The sequence below is a fragment of the Elaeis guineensis genome, chromosome 8 (genome assembly GCF_000442705.2).
Source record: "Elaeis guineensis isolate ETL-2024a chromosome 8, EG11, whole genome shotgun sequence".
Classification (NCBI taxonomy): domain Eukaryota; kingdom Viridiplantae; phylum Streptophyta; class Magnoliopsida; order Arecales; family Arecaceae; genus Elaeis; species Elaeis guineensis.
Genome location: NC_026000.2, coordinates 132,089,938 through 132,106,220, shown reverse-complemented (window position 1 = coordinate 132,106,220; position 16,283 = coordinate 132,089,938). Strand labels below are relative to the sequence as shown.

Here is a 16,283-nt window from a genome sequence, read left to right as displayed (position 1 = left end):
TAGAACATAACTGCAATAAGAACAAAAGAACTTTGTTTTTATCTATCAGCTGTCTTTGTACAGTTATGGGAGGCAAAGATGAAAAACAATAACTATTAACAGCAATCTCCAACACCTCCCACATTGTCATAGGCGACATGGAATGCAATCTGATGCCTCAATCAGCTTATAAAATATCACATATTTTGAATCTGCAACGCAAGAGTCAGACTCACCAATTTCCTCTAAACCAATCCATACTGCAGTCCAACGCTCACGTAGAGTACACAAGCTTCCCGATGGGACCAACCTGCTTCTCAACACCAAAACTGACGGCCACTTGGATACAAGCCAGAAACCAAAACAGAAACCAGCATAGCACACCATCAGTAGTCTGTCTGGCAACGAAATCATGACGATCTTGACTCGGTTGGTTTAGGCCAACAAAAACACTTGGTACTCGGAACACATTTGGCCCAGTCCGCCACCCAACAGACTATGCTGTGGAGACCACAGCCCATGGGCATATATGTAATAGGAAAGGCTGAAGATGGTCAATCAATTTCTCCTTCCTCAACATCATTTGCAAGAGCAGTGCTTGGCTCACCATCTTCCTCCTCTTCGTCATCAGCTTTCATGTACAACCCAAGCTGTTCTAAAGGGTTGCTGCCCCCAAATTTAAAACAGCCAATATCCTCCTGTGAGTGAACTGGGCTTGTCTCACCAACAGAACTAGGTACATGTTCAGCTGGAACAGTTCTAAGCATCTCTAGATCCTTTAGAAATTGACTACTCTCATTGATCTCCACAGTCCTCTCTATCTGCATGATACATAGAATATCCACCATCAAATAAAATATCAAAATAACAAATAAAAGATACCATGTTGTGCCTGAAAACAAAAGTTTACGCACCTGAAGCAAGGCCTGACGTGCTGCTTCTCTCTCGAGCTCACGTTTGTGCTTAGCTTCTGCTGCAGCTTCTGCTGCAGCTTGCTTTCGAGCTTCTTCAGCAGCCTTAGCTTCTGCTTGCAACCGAGCTTTCTCTGTTTTCATATGATTATAGATAAATCATTCACAACATGAAATGGGGTGGGGGGGGGGGGGACCATAAAAATGTATTAACAATTGCCTCGTTGCCCCTCACCTTCCCTCTTTTTCCTCTCAAGCTCCTCCCTCTCAAGCCGAAGTATCTCTGGATCCCTCTTTTCACCCTATTCTCGGAAAAATATTGACACATCATATACACAGTACAATTGTTGGGCAGTATACCACATGATCAGAAGTGACACAGCTATAGTTGGTCACACCTCTAACCAACCTGGTCAAATGTCTTGTCACGAGCTTTGAGGATTGTATCAGCAAAGCGACTTCTCAATAAAGCAGCACGATAGAGCTTTTGAGGGAAGACCTGCCTCTCGGATGGAGCATTCCCCCCTAAAATTTTCACAATGCAAAGGTAAGGAGATCTGTGCATAATATATGCTCAAGATCCTTGGAATTTCACAGTATTCTTCTTGAAATTCATGCTTACCCTCTTGGTGGCTATTTGCCTCGACAGATGCAGGTATAGCATAAGCGTCCCGTTCTGGTTGATCTAACCCATTAGTAGATCCTGGAAGATGCTAATAATACAAGCGTTTAGACAATAAATTGATGAAAGAAGGAACAGTATGTCTCCAGATACAAAAAAATTTACAAGCACATCGGTTTCCACGGGTTAAAGGTGTAACTCAGAAACCTACCATTTCCATCGAGTGGGTTTAAAACATCACTTTTTTCTTGGTCCAAAGCTGCCCCAGATCGTACATTTTCCTGCATAAACAAAACATGACAGACTTTAATTTCTAAAGAAAGAAAAAAATTTCTGAAGTATGAAAACAGAGAGATTTAACAAAACATGACTCATAATGACAATAATATTGAATAGAAATGGAATAACAAGGCTAGAAAAGTGTTGGCAGTCCCAAGCAACAGCTCATGCAGTGATTTCAGATGCTAAAATACCTTGATAACCTTTGGAGGACTAGCAACTTTCTCATCTGAGTCGCTTGCTGAGGAACTACCAGAGCCCGAATCTACAGAAGGATCAGAGTTGAATCACAAAGTATATTTGCAAGAACAAGCATTAAGCATCTATACATACAAGGCACCAATATTATGACAAATAAAACAAGAAAAAGACCTCCGTTATGCAACAGAAAGTAAGATATGGAGTGTAATATTTAATAATGATGCAGACAAAATGTAGTTAAATTGGGAACTCGTACTGGATAGGGTAGGCCCTTTTGTGAAAGGACATATCTCTAAATTATTTTTGAAACAAAAAATAGGTTATCCATCATCATGCTTCAATAATACAGATAGATCAATAGCATGAAAAAGTTAAAGCTTCCTTTATCTCAGGAGTAACAGCACAACACTTGTTCCTAAAAACTTCCATTTCCTCAACAACCTATAGCCTCACCCAGCTAATCTCATGCCCTTTCAGAGAAAAAGACCTCCGTTATGCAACAGAAAGTAAGATATGGAGTGTAATATTTAACAATGATGCAGACAAAATGTAGTTAAATTGGGAACTCGTACTGGATAGGGTAGGCCCTTTTGTGAAAGGACATATCTCTAAATTATTTTTGAAACAAAAAATAGGTTATCAATCATCATGCTTCAATAATACAGATAGATCAATAGCACGAAAAAGTTAAAGCTTCCTTTATCTCACGAGTAACAGCACAACACTTGTTCCTAAAAACTTCCATTTCCTCAACAACCTATAGCCTCACCCAGCTAATCTCCTGCCCTTTCAGATTAACCGGTATATCATAAAGTCTTAAATATAGCTTATAGCAACACCCAGCTAATCTCATGTCCTTTCAGCTCAACCTGTATAGCATGAAGTTTTAAATATTTGAAGCAAAGTTCTCATAAAGGGTAGTTGGCGTTCACCAGTTTTACAAGTTTAACTTCCATTTATAGTTTGAAGTGCCAGTCCTACCATATCAATGGAAAATATACTGTATGGATCTGTACAGCTGTATCATCCACCCTAGACCATTACCTATGCATATTTCTGACGCACACACCACAGGTCAAGACAGTGGTGACGACCAGAATCCTACTTTCCTGTTTTAAAAACATGTTTTACGATCCCCAATAGCCATACCACTGAGAGTCAAAAAAACTATCCTATAACAGACAGCGTGCATCTAGGATCTAGGAGACATCTTAGGGGTATAAGACCTATTAGAGGAGCATTTACATGTCCAGGATGAAATCCATAAAAGATAACCAGTTGCAAGTTAAAAGGAGTAGTGTATTTTTCACTTGGGGAAATTCACTATTTATTCCACATGTGGCTCATCATCCTCCATATCTAATTATCAAAGTTACATCTAACATCCCATCAATATATATAAAATAAGCATGTCATGACTAACAGATGCCAGGCAGATCTCCTGCACTACCCATGTTATGGCTACCTCTATCCAGACCAGACTCATGCAGTAGGTATTGCAGTACTTGTGGCAGCAATGGTAGTCTGTTCCCTTATTGATACCAAAAAGGTATATGGACTACACGAGCCAACACCAAGACTGGTATTATAAATATATCACTGCATGCACAATGATAATGATATGCACTCTAATATGTAAACAGAGTTATGCCCACAACAACTATACCATCCAGTAATAGACCTTAAGCTTGTAAGAACAGTTAACTTGGAATATAGTAGTTATATAATGTCACTCTGTACGATAGACTGCTTTGAAGTTTTAAACTGTGTGATACATAATAATCATCACAAGCATTTAGGGTGTTCTATAGTTTTACAATAATACGTGATGCTAAGAAATTACCTTTAATTGTTCAAAACATATTTATAAATCAGAATAAAGAAGCTTTATTGTTCTAAGGTTCAACAAGAATTTAACAAAGGAGCATATCTTAACTTTGTGTATCTTATGACAAACTAGTGTGACTTTACATGCCAATGCTTACAGTTGGCATGGGATAACATAATAAATGTACCATGTCAATCCCTAGCTAAGAAAGGCACAATGCAAGATATTTTGGTGGTTATCAATTTGTAATTAAGGAATCCAGTAGGCAGCAAAATCCTTATCCAGCATGAAGATGAATCGATTTTGAGACAACCAAAGCCAATGACCCAAACTTGTCGGTCTGTTTCAGGTCTTAATTTTGGTGGTTATCAATTTGTAATTAAGGAAACAAGTAAGCAGCAAAATCCATAACCAGCATGAAGCTGAATCGACTTTTTAACAACCAAAGCCCATAACCCGAACTTACTCTGTCTGTTTCAGGTCTTCAAGCTTTTATTCAATTGCATTCTACAAAGGTCACCTAAGAACTGGACCAACTACAGTAGACTTGATTCCACTCGCCAAAGGAAAGTTCAAAACAGAGTCTGATCCACAAGCACCAAAGCTAAGCATAAACAGAAACTGATCAACCGTAACCTGAATACCTTCACTATGTGGTCAATTTTGGATCAAAATGGACACTAACCAACCAATTCCGGTCAAGCATAGCTAATGCTAGTCACACTGTGGCTGGCCATTCAACTTGTACCCCTAATGACGCTTGATTCATTTAAGTCAACTCCAAGCAAGGAATAGTACTTGCTGGTTTTCCTCTAAGGCCCTGTTTATCGGTCCAATAAGATTCCCTGCAAATTTTCTGCTTTAAAATTTGCTAGAATGATTGGTGAAAAGAGACCAGGGCAGCTGGTAGCACAACTCCTCCCTACTTCTGGAACAACCTATCCCTTTTCCAAAGTGATATATCTCATCCTTAATAAGGATTAGTTGAGTTGCCAGCTGCCCAGTCCCTCTTAACCTCCCCACTTCCAACATGCTTTTAAGATGGAACTCTCACATGGAAAATCTTTATCACACCAACAAGATATTCTGGAATTCAAATGCACCCTAAATGTCTAATCTAACTAAGAAAATAAGGGCTTTGTCACAGATCTCCCCCTTGAATATTGCAACCCACCTTCCATGGTTGGAGCTAAAAGCAATAAACGGTCATGAAAGTAGGTGAACATTATATACAAGATCTGCAAAATTAAATTCAATGACAAGACTGGCTACAATCATCTAAGCCTATGTGCAAGAAGTGGCAATTCATTTGCAAAACAAGGATTTAAAGGGTAGACACAACTGTTATCATGTCGCTAACATTTCAACTACTTCCTGAATACTCATGGAGTAGAACACTCACTAGTGAATACTCATGGAGTAGAACACTCACTAGAAATACTAGCAAATTAAATTTAATATCACTTCTTAGAAATACCAATTATATCAAAATAATCCATTCAGAACTAGCATCTACAGAGAACCAAGAATTAGGAAATTCCACTTCAAAATAGATGCACAAGCATAAAGCAAATTAGCAATTGAACTATGGCATATGTTTTATTTTGATTCCATCTTACGTAGACTCTGCCACTAACCGTGTTAACTGGACACTCACATCCAGCTTCTAGAATTTGTGTTTGCTACATATCCAAATCAGTTAGGTGTCAGACACTGAGTACTTTGTCATATTTTCTTTTCTTTTCTTTTTTTTTTCAATTTGCGGCTTTTAGAAACTGGTACACAGCTCGACTACTACAAGAATGAGTTTGATCCATAGTACTAATGTTAAAAATGAGCTAGAATTGGAGAATACAAGCCCTAACAAACCAGAAAATAGTGAAGAAACCAATGATCTTGTTCCTCAAACAACACAAGTATATATAATAGGTTTAAAAAACCAACCACATTGCAGTATGTACTGCCCCATACTACAATACATACCAGGCCATGCCACCCCATATTGGCAAACCAGTAGATGTGGAGGCATGCACCGCAGTATTTCAAACTTGGTGCATACCAACCAATGTGATAAAATAGATATACAGCCTCAGATTTCATCACTCTGCTGAAGTAATAAAAATTTTCATACAAAGTTGTTTAGTATTTTTGCCAACAACATTCCCACAAAACAATCAATATATTGAGAAATCTTTCGGAAAGGATGTTATGCTAAACAGAGATAGAATGTCCTGCAATATTTCAGAAAGGATGTTAAGCTAAACAGAGATAGCATGTCCTGCAATTTTACCCACATACATACATATATATCACAATTTTCACTGGTTATGCATAAACTTAATATTTATATCCAGGATGATAATATTGTACCATAAGGAATGTCATTTGCAAATGACAAAATACTGATTAATAAAAAGCAAACAAGGTTATATGTTAACTTAGAATTACAGTGGAAAGGCCACCAAGATAAATGCTTGACGATCATCATTACAACTTGAAGACACGAATGCATTTTCAATAGAAATAGATATGAAATAGAGGCCCAAACAAAACTGAAGGTGAGAGATGCTGTGAACTATTAGCCAAAAGAATAGTGAGCAAGGTTCACCGTCTTGATACCGGATCCCGCACTGGTAATATCCTATTATAATGTCAATACGCCACTCGGTATAATACGAGACAACATACTGAGTGTCAATATGGTACAAGACACTGTACCGGATCAATATCAGTATGGTATAGTACATCCAGTACCCAGATGGAATAGAATGATACAAAAGACCATGATAGTGAGGCTAGAGTATTGAGGTGCTTTCATATGATAACAGATGCATATCTCTGTGACTTGAAAGCAGAACTTGACAATTAGCAATCAGGTCTGCAATATTGTATAGTTCACAATAGTGTACAATAGAGAGGACAAAAGCGATAAAGGTGAAAACAAGATGAATCAACACAAAGCTAGAAAAAGATAGCATATCCCCCGCTAAGAGAGCAAACTAATGGAGAACCAACTACAATTGTATGACATATGCAGGCACGAGGAAACCCCATTACAAAGAGGAACTCAATTATAAGCCAAAGAGTTCTAAAAGAGAAGAGAAAGCACCTGAGCTAGCATTTATGTTAACTGCAAAAAAGGATCTAGACAAGCTTGCAATAACTAAGGCTAGAAAACTAGCAAGCTGCTCACAAGCTAGCTCGAGCTCACATCAAAATTTTGCTGGAGTTTGGCTCACTCAGTTAGGAAATGAGCCAAGCTAGAGGTATGCTTAGTTCGCTCGAACTCAACTAGCTTGAGATATAAATATACAAAAAATTTATACATTATAGATTATTTTAGCCCTTATTATCTGTATAAATAATTATTTTTATAATTATTTTTATAAATTAATATAGATAATGTAGAATAGAATGTATTTCAACTATAAGATTAAAAATATAATCAAGATTATTACTTCAAACCAAGGTTCGCGGACTCGATATCGAAACCCATGCCGGTTGTCGGCCGATACCGTACCATACTATATCGGACCATACCGATAATAAAAAAAATAAAAAAAAAATCCCACCCAATAGACCAAAATAAAAAAAATCAAGCCAAACCGGTACCGTACCATACCGTACCAGATCAAACTACACAATATCAGGCGGTTCGGACAGATACCATACCGAACCAATTGATTCGATCTAATTCAGGCTATTTTCCGAAAAATCGATCTGAACCGAATCAATTTCCTACCGGTACGGTATAGTATGATACGGTACGATACGGAATGTACCGACCGATTTAGGCCGGTACGGAATATCATGCTTCAAACTATTTAAATGAAAGCCTAGAATGATCTTAATCCCTCACTAGATCTCTTAAACAAGTTGCTTACAATAAGCTCAAGCTATGCCTAGCTTCACTTGTTTCCAGCCCTAATAGTAACACTGGGTAGCTTTCAAAGGAACTACTAGCAAATCAAGATTCATAATGTTGCCCTAGTTAGTTGGTGCAAATTTTGATAGTTAGGTTTATGTGTCATCTCCTTTCTTCCTTCTTCTTCTTTTTCTTCTTTTTGGTGTGGAGGTGGGGGGTGGGGGGTGTTAGGGTATAATACCCAACATAAAAAGTAGGTCCTTATGTGACCATTTAATATCATGGCTATAGGCTACAAATCAATGATCACCCACATCTGTTCCATCGTACTCCTACATCTAAACTATTGTATAAAGCAAATTCCCAAGACTCTATCCATCCATCTAAACTGGAAGCTCAACAACATCAAATTATTTCAAGCGAGAAAGAAAGTTGGAACTCCCAAGAAAGAATCCAATAAAATAAATTCAAAAAACAAAAAAGCACATCAAACTTTTAAAAAAAAAAAAAAAGTCTTGTTGTGACTCATAAGTTCCTTTAATCCCATTATATATGCCTTCTATTATTCTAGTAAATATCTCCCCATTTACATTGTTAAATAAATAACTAGCAGAGACTATATATGCTAAATATGAAGTATATCAATTAAATCTATCACAAAGACAGGACCATGGCCACCAATCAGATCCTCCTTGTTATTGAATCGATGAAGTGTATAAAATATAATAACATCCGGTTCATTTGACTCCCTATCAAAGCAAAATATTCCACTATACCTGAATCTTGCCCATCGCCATTAGTCCACATAAATTCAAATCCAAGTTGCATATCAAGCAAACAAAAAAGGCAAATAATTGAACTTCTGATTCCTAAGATTGGAATTAGAACCTAATAATACATGCCGCCCCTGCCTAATAAATTGGTCAAAATGCAACAAAACTATGGCAAAAGGTCATTACAGAAGTTGATTCAGGTATAGGTCAAAGGTGGCAAATGAACATAGGCAAATTTGAACAATCAAGGTTGTGGTGTGGATTGCTATCCATGAATTGGATATGGTCTTATTAATTGAGTTATAAATGAGTATGCCTGCAAATTGTGTATGGCAACAATTTTTTGATTGAATTGTTTGATCGACCTTATCAAATCTATAAATACTAATTTCAGATTTCTAACAAAAGCCCCTTGTCCAAAAAACAATTCTAGATTTACTACCTAAATTGACATCCAGATTGGTTTCAGAATTATAATTCGATTAATCCAGATATGACACATGTAGCCTAAAATAATAAAATCATGATAGAATTTTTCTAGAAAATAACAGATCTGCTACTTAATTTTATCAGTTGTGCTTTAGAGGAAACCATCACAGCTATCTTTTCAATCTTGGCTCTTTCTTCCCAAAGACCTCTCGTTCTCTGCTTGAGGTTCCTAACTATTGATTCCCAGTTCATTGATTGAAACCAGGTTGGAACCAAGGATTTAGTGCTACTAAAAACATTGGACTGCATCAATATCAACTCATACAGACAACCATGATTGAGTCTGATGTCTGACCTAAAACCAATCATTAAACCATATTTTCCCCACTCAAGCCCCGTCCTTTGCTCCCTCCTCTCCTAATTTCAGACTTCCTTCAAATATTCATCTTTGATCATAGCTACCTACAACACCTAATGAGAAAACACAACAATTATGTCCTTTCTTTATGATGCATGCATATTTTCAGAAGCATGATCACAGAAATAGTCTTATTATTTCAGTTATTTAGTCTTTTTTTGTATTCTAGTGCTTTCTCATTGTATCAAACTGCGGCAAAAGATAGATCATGTAGGACTTATGTAGCCACAACTTAAGCCATGTGCTAAGATGTTGTACGAGGAAAATCAATAACTTGAAATTTAATTTAATTTTTTCGTCTTCATAGTAAAATCAGGATCCTTCTTTTCCTTTTCTTGCCTCTAAAGCATTAGCATTCTCCATCTTCTCAAACCCCCCCCCCAAAAGATAATTACTGATGTGACCTACCCCCAATAATTTTAGATCAGATCCATAACTCCATAAACCTAATCTATTCTACAAAGAGGCTCTATTAGGTGGTACCAAAGCACCTAATCCTAAAGCAAAGGCACTTTGTTCAACAATCAATCAATCAGGAAATACATCATGGGAAGCTCCAAAGCATGAAGAACAATGAGGTGTGGAAAATAGAGACTTAGCTAACTGGAAATGCATATGATGGAGAAGCAAGAAGTTTTTGAAGCCTTCAAGGACCTAAAAATGATAAGTCAGATTCACCATCATCCTCTAATGCATATCTCAGTAAACCATTTAAGTCAGCTGTATAACCACTGGTGAGCATATCTGAAGCATAAAACCAATTAAGTGTGGAATAGCAACTTAGCAAACTGGAGGTAAGCAAGCCCTTGCATCCTTCAAGGATCTAAATGACGTAAATCAGATTTGCCATCATCCTCCAATGAAACACACTAACACAATGCACAAAATGCCATGCCAAACACGTTAATCAGAAATAGTTGCACAGCGATTTCTTAGCCAAAATATCAATGATATGCTGCTTACAAAGTCCTTGGATGGCAAGAAAGATGTTTCATGTCCCACACCAAATATGAGCCCTACAGGCATATCACATCAACACATTGTTTCTGACTCCAGAGGACGACAATTGGTGGAGGTCGATCCATATGATCAGGAATTAAGGTACTGTATGACGGTGTTAAACAAACACATGCACGATAAGGAGGCATGCACCTTCACATTATGTATCCATCTTAACTGGTACATGGCATGCACGACACATTCCAATACAACTGATAAAACCCATTTAATTGCTCCAAACCATGGCACACGACTGGAAACATGATGACCACAGAACAGGCACAACTTAAGATACTTTTCCTTGCACATGTCAATCACAAGGGATGATCACGGCAGGCATAACGGATGAACAAGATGTGAGACTAAGTATCATTTTTCCGTTGCATCATGAACCTAACAGGCTTCCTCAATTAGATTATCAGTTGTACTGACTCTTTATGCAAGGGAATGTATGGTACAATAAGTTGTGGCCAATCAAAGAGCACCACAAATATGTGGTGGAGCTGATTGAAAAAGCCCAATAGAAGATGTAGGCATAGTGCAATCTATAATTGGGAGAAGATGTAAAGACTGAATAAGTAAAAACCCTTTCATAGCTTGTGTCACTTGCCAAGGTAAACTTTGTGGATCAACCATCTATGGAGGAAACATGCAATATGTAATCCATTTGAGCTTTTAAGAAGCTGAACCTAAAGATGAAGCAGCAAGAACCACCTATCATACCAGCCTAGATGAACTATGAGCAAGTCATTGTCAAGCACCAATGACTAGTGGAATATTTACAGATCAAGATTCTACAGAATACAATGCGCAAAACTAGCCTAAAAATGCAATGTGCATGGGATGTCAAGCATCAATGCCTAGCAGCTTCTTTACAGATCAAGATTCTAAGAAATGCAATGTGCATGAGATGTGCAGATCACACATCCCATTGGACACCCTCAACCCTAACAACAAGAAAGTCAAACATTATGCCTATGACAACACATGCTCCTTGACCAATGCAAGGGACCAATCGTGCACCTGATGAAGACACAAGCATCACCAGCTTAGACAAAGTGGTCAAACCTGCACAAAAAATGATGCAGACAAATGGTGATTGAACATTCAGACCACATACCACTTACACGCCAACATAGCCAAGCCATCAAGCTTCAGGGTAGGCCAATGTATGGCAGAAGTGGCTAATGCATGTGGACTACCGAAGACTTACTTCACAGAAGTTAGAACTTAGTTCCAGTTGCTTAATCTTTTATTTTTTATTTTAGTGTTTTTCAATTGTATGTTGGAAATTTCAAAAATCTATGAAGCATATATGAGCACTCGTATAAGTACAACTTACATAGACAAGTAATTCAACAAGTTCCAGATAACAAATACAAAAAAGGAAGGTCCATAAGGGGCACCACTATGGTATTTATACAAGGATAATTGGAGACCTGAAACTAAAACTATGTCACATTTAACATGGCTAAAAAATACACTTTCACAACTTTGTAAGCTAAGAAAAGCATGTATTCCAAGAAAGACATGTTTGGTGAAGCTCAATGAAGCATGCTTCTCACATAGGCTTCCGTCAATAAGCTGTTTTTGTTAATAACTAGAAAAATTAGTTTATGGCGTATGCTTACATAAATCACCTACTTTCTTCACAAAATAATAAGTTGCCTCTTACGAGTAGGCATATTGCATGTACAAAACTAGAAATGGAGTATGAAAAGTTAAGTTAGACCAACCCAGACCAAAAGGCATGATTTGTGGCATCATCTCAAAGTTTGTAATCTAAACCTTAATCTCAACAAAGTTAGAATTAGTAGAGTCAAATCAAACTTCATTGGAAATCAACAGGCTCAACAAGTGCTTTCATGTTGTGTTATCAAACACTAAAGAAGTCAAGAAAATATTCTCTTAAGAGTACTCTCACAGAATTGCTTCATAAACAAACTTCTTTAGAAAGCAAAAGCAACATCAAAAAATGTCGTAAGTTTCTTCTTCTCTGTAGCAATGGAAGCTACCTTTCCCTCTTTCCCACCAAATTATTAAAATGTCCGACTTCTGCTTTCTTCCCCCCTAATCTGGAGGATTGTTGCAGCAATTTATCCCCATGAACAAGTCCAGATCAAATCTAAAGTAGAATCAGTCATAAGCTGCTGAAATCAATCCAAACTTACATAGGTAATGTATCCCTTTATCAGTCCCATCTACATGATTGCCCCTCTAATTCATGAGCAATGTTAAAAGGCACCCATCAACGTAAATGCATGATATGCAGCTTATTGGTTCACTATGTAAATTTACACATAAATTAAAACTGTCCTCATCTATTACAACATGGATGTGATGCCTAGCAATCATCCACCAAGGCTGCCTGGCTTGATCTCATACATAATCAGGCATGTATCATCAAAGCTATCCAGCCACTTCCACCCCTTACCACCCCATATCCAGTCATATGTGCCCAATACCAATTTAATCAGTCATCTCTATACAAAATTGATGCACCTTGAGAAGGCTAGCTAGCAAGGACATTAAGACCAATAAAAAATATAAAAGTATCGAATCGGTTAATCTAATATAAAAGTATCAACTATCAAATCAGTTAATCTTCTCATTTATTTCAGCTTTGTTTGATTGATCTTTCACATAAGGAGTCTAATGAACTGGTTTAAACAAGTCAGATTTCATAGTGTAAGTTTGCCCAAATACAAGCTCTTGACAAGCAACTAAATAAAATCTTGGATTTTTAGTGTGAGCAACTACAAATCCATAATTTAGTAGAAGCATTGGCATTATGAGTTTTCAAGCCTAGACATCAGGAGAGAGAAAATTTTCATAAAAAGTGCAGGTGCTATAATAGATATTATTTGCTAAAGCTACCAAGGAGCATTGGATGAGTTGTCAACATAAATATTCCATACAAAGTGACTCACGACCCTCAAAAACACATTTGGAAGGAAAATTGCATGACATATTCAAAGGAACAGCATAAAACAACCTCGAAAATGAAAATAATGTAGAGCTTCATCAAATACAAATAACCATTTAAAATATGGAGAATAGAACACATTAACACTGCAGATATACATCAATACACAAGAATCAATATGGCATAAATGCCACAAAGAAAAATAAATAAAATTTCAAAATGAAACTGCTGAATCAAACCATAAAGTAATGAGTTAAGCAACAGAATAATGTGGTAAGATAAAAAGTAAGAAAGAAAAAAAGACTTAGAAACAAGCACAGACCACTAGAAGATGATCCTGAATCGCTACTGGAACTGCTTGAACTAGTACATTTGCTGCTTCTAAGTGCTGTATCTTTCTCGATCACCACTGAAGGATAGCTTGAAATAGGAGGGTCATTGCCACCAATATCCACATCTTCATCAGCTGGCTCATTGCCTGCACATAAACAAGAAATAATGATGCAGTTGTAAAATTTGAAGTATCTAACTCACAACTGTCTGTAGAATTGAGAAAAGCATTGGAATGGGACAAGAAGTTAACCTTTGCAAGGATGCCTGGGGGAATTGCTGAGTCCGGATCCATTTAAAATCTGCAAGAGAAATTAGTGTAAAGTTAGCTACATACATGGGGTAAACACCTTATTTATGGTCTGAAAAATCAAATTCCACCTCCATTTCACAAGGCTCAGTTTTTTCTCGCTGCCCTGACTGTTTCTTCTGCAAATGATCATCCAGAAGCTTCTGTAATTGAAACAGATTATCATCACCAAGAGAATCGATGTCAATCTCTATCTCATCCTCATTAGTTTGATTTGCACTGCCGGTATGCCTCCTCAAAAAATCCAGGATGTGTACTGGAAGCTCGCCTAAAGTTTCCAAGCGCCTGCCCAGATTCTGCTTCTCCTCCTCTGACATCATTGGCATGACAGTCTCAGGCATAACAATATTGTGATTAATAGGAGATGCTTTCCTCTTCTTCAGCTGCAACACTGGCTTGGCAGCTTCTCTTTCTCTTTTAACAGCTGCAGCCAGTTTCTTTTCAATAGGTTTCCATCTTGTTTCAAAGAACTTGCTCATGACATCTGCCATGATATGTACATCATTACCAGCTGGATTATAGGTCATGGCATTCATGAAAGTAAGCCTCACATCTGAGACAAAATCCCACAAGCTAGAATAAACACCTGAAGCCATCTTACTCTTAATTGTTCCCAAATCCATTGGATGCTTAATAACTTGGAAATAATCTGGGATATTCAACTTCACCACATCAACAGGAGTATTAAATACCCATGCAAACTGGTGTGCCATCAAGCGCTTCATAAGGGCCTCACATTGTTTCATCAACATGGCATATGAGTTGCTAATAGGAGGAGGTGGACCCTGCTTAGTAGATTCAAACTTTCCAGAGTTCCCATGCTTCAATTGCGAACCATTCTGACCCACAAGATCTTGTTTCTTCACACGCCCATCACTGGAGGATGCGACGGCAACCCCATTAGCACTTGCCAAGCTATTAGAGAGGATTTTCTTCTGGCATAGTCGAACCTGTTCAAGCTCTCCTCTCAATCTAGTTTCTAGCTCCTTCCTTTCTGGAACAGACAACTTCGACAGAGAAATGACTTGCAATGGGACATTGAAACCATCATACCTTTCCATATTTAAGCTTATACACTTCCTTTTTGGAGCACAAGAGTCCTCTGAGTCAACATGGCCTGGGCTACCAAACCCATCTGACTCACCAACCGTCTCAACCGCATGCCGGTAGTCTGGGACAAAGCCCGAAGAGTATCCCTTTGAGAACCTCTGCGTTTTCCCCATCATTGCGCACCAAAATCACCAGAACTTTTGCTTCAATTCTTTACCGCCATACACTCCACAAAAAATAACAGTTTTTTCCTCCTAGGGTTAAAACATCAAATTTTTATATATCCACCACGCCACATAATCCCTTCTTCCAAACTTCAATAACTTTCCTCTGTACAGTATAAATTTCAAAACTTATCAGCGGATTTATATAAATTATTTTGATGGTACTCGATTCAAATTTCCCACCAAAATAAGTCGCCCGGTCTCTGCCTTTCTGCTTTAGCATAGACCAATCAACACGCCCACCTTCAATCAGAAGTCTAAGATTGGGTTTTGCTCTTCACCGAGAAAACCCAAAATTGAGCAGCAAAACCCTAGCTTCCACCCGAAATCCCAAAACCTAAATCAACGTACAGAAAACACAAACCTCTTCCCCCGATTCTCAATAGATAAGATAAAAAACCCTAACCGTAGCTCTCCTCCAGTAACAACCCTCTGCACCAAAACTAAAGCTACGAGCAGTAAAATCCACAGATATCAAAACCCTAACCCCACAAAACCACCCTTAGATCGAGTAGAAGGAGAAAGAGGGAAGCGGAGAACGACTTGAAGGCGCCAAGATCGGAAAAAACCAAACAAACACGGGAAATGCTTCCAAAATATACCGATCAAAGAAGCCAATCCCGCGCCGAAGAGAAGCCCTAGAATGGATACCCTTCTTTCTCCCCACTTCTCCTCCGACCCCTCTCTCTCGCGCGCTTTCTTTCCGCCTCCGGAGCCTCTGAGAGTGAGAGAACGCAGAAGAGGCTCTTTTGGCGTTCGGACCAAGGCGAACGCTTGAAGTGGCGCGTGGTCGCCCCCCGTGGCCCATTCTATAGGCCCGCTCGCCCGGTGCCCACTCGATCGTGGCCGTCCGTTTCCGTTGGTCCCACGGATTGTGGTGTCTTCGTTCTGACGGTCTCGGGTTCATCGAACGGCTGAGATTCGTAGTGGTGCTGGCTTCGTTGGACCCCTGCCAAATCAACGGCCACGGGTAGCGAATGCAGGTCTAGGGGTTATATCCAAATCCAACCGGTCCACGTGTCTATTTTAGTCATCCAAGATGACAGGTGGATTTGATCAATAAAAAATTATTTGCCCCTTTTGTCTCCTTTCCCTTGCTATAAAAACTGGCATTTAACACGTGCAATGGAATCTTACTC

At 38.3% G+C, this 16,283-nt stretch overlaps 1 protein-coding gene across 1 annotated transcript; it reads right to left on the bottom strand.

The window, feature by feature from the left end:
* Positions 1-11: 11 nt before the first annotated feature.
* Positions 12-15,919, bottom strand: LOC105049623 (transcription factor GTE9). Its single transcript, XM_010929342.4, has 10 exons — positions 13,942-15,919; positions 13,814-13,862; positions 13,553-13,708; positions 1,986-2,056; positions 1,724-1,793; positions 1,513-1,593; positions 1,300-1,415; positions 1,126-1,192; positions 894-1,024; positions 12-800 (listed from the first exon to the last, which is right to left on the bottom strand). The coding sequence occupies exons 1-10, from the start codon at positions 15,094-15,096 to the stop codon at positions 534-536; spliced, it is 2,163 nt and encodes a 720-aa protein (XP_010927644.1). The 5' UTR covers positions 15,097-15,919; the 3' UTR covers positions 12-533.
* Between the last annotated feature and the right edge of the window lie 364 nt (positions 15,920-16,283).

Bases quoted from the DNA above. Each gene is read 5' to 3' on its own strand.
- LOC105049623 (XM_010929342.4), bottom strand. From the start codon at position 15,096: ATGATGGGGAAAACGCAGAGGTTCTCAAAGGGATACTCTTCGGGCTTT. The intron at 13,863-13,941 runs GTGGAATTTGAT...TTTCTCTTGCAG, and splicing joins CTGAGCCTTGTGAAATGGAG to ATTTTAAATGGATCCGGACT. The intron at 1,416-1,512 runs GTAAGCATGAAT...TGAAAATTTTAG, and splicing joins GGCAAATAGCCACCAAGAGG to GGGGGAATGCTCCATCCGAG.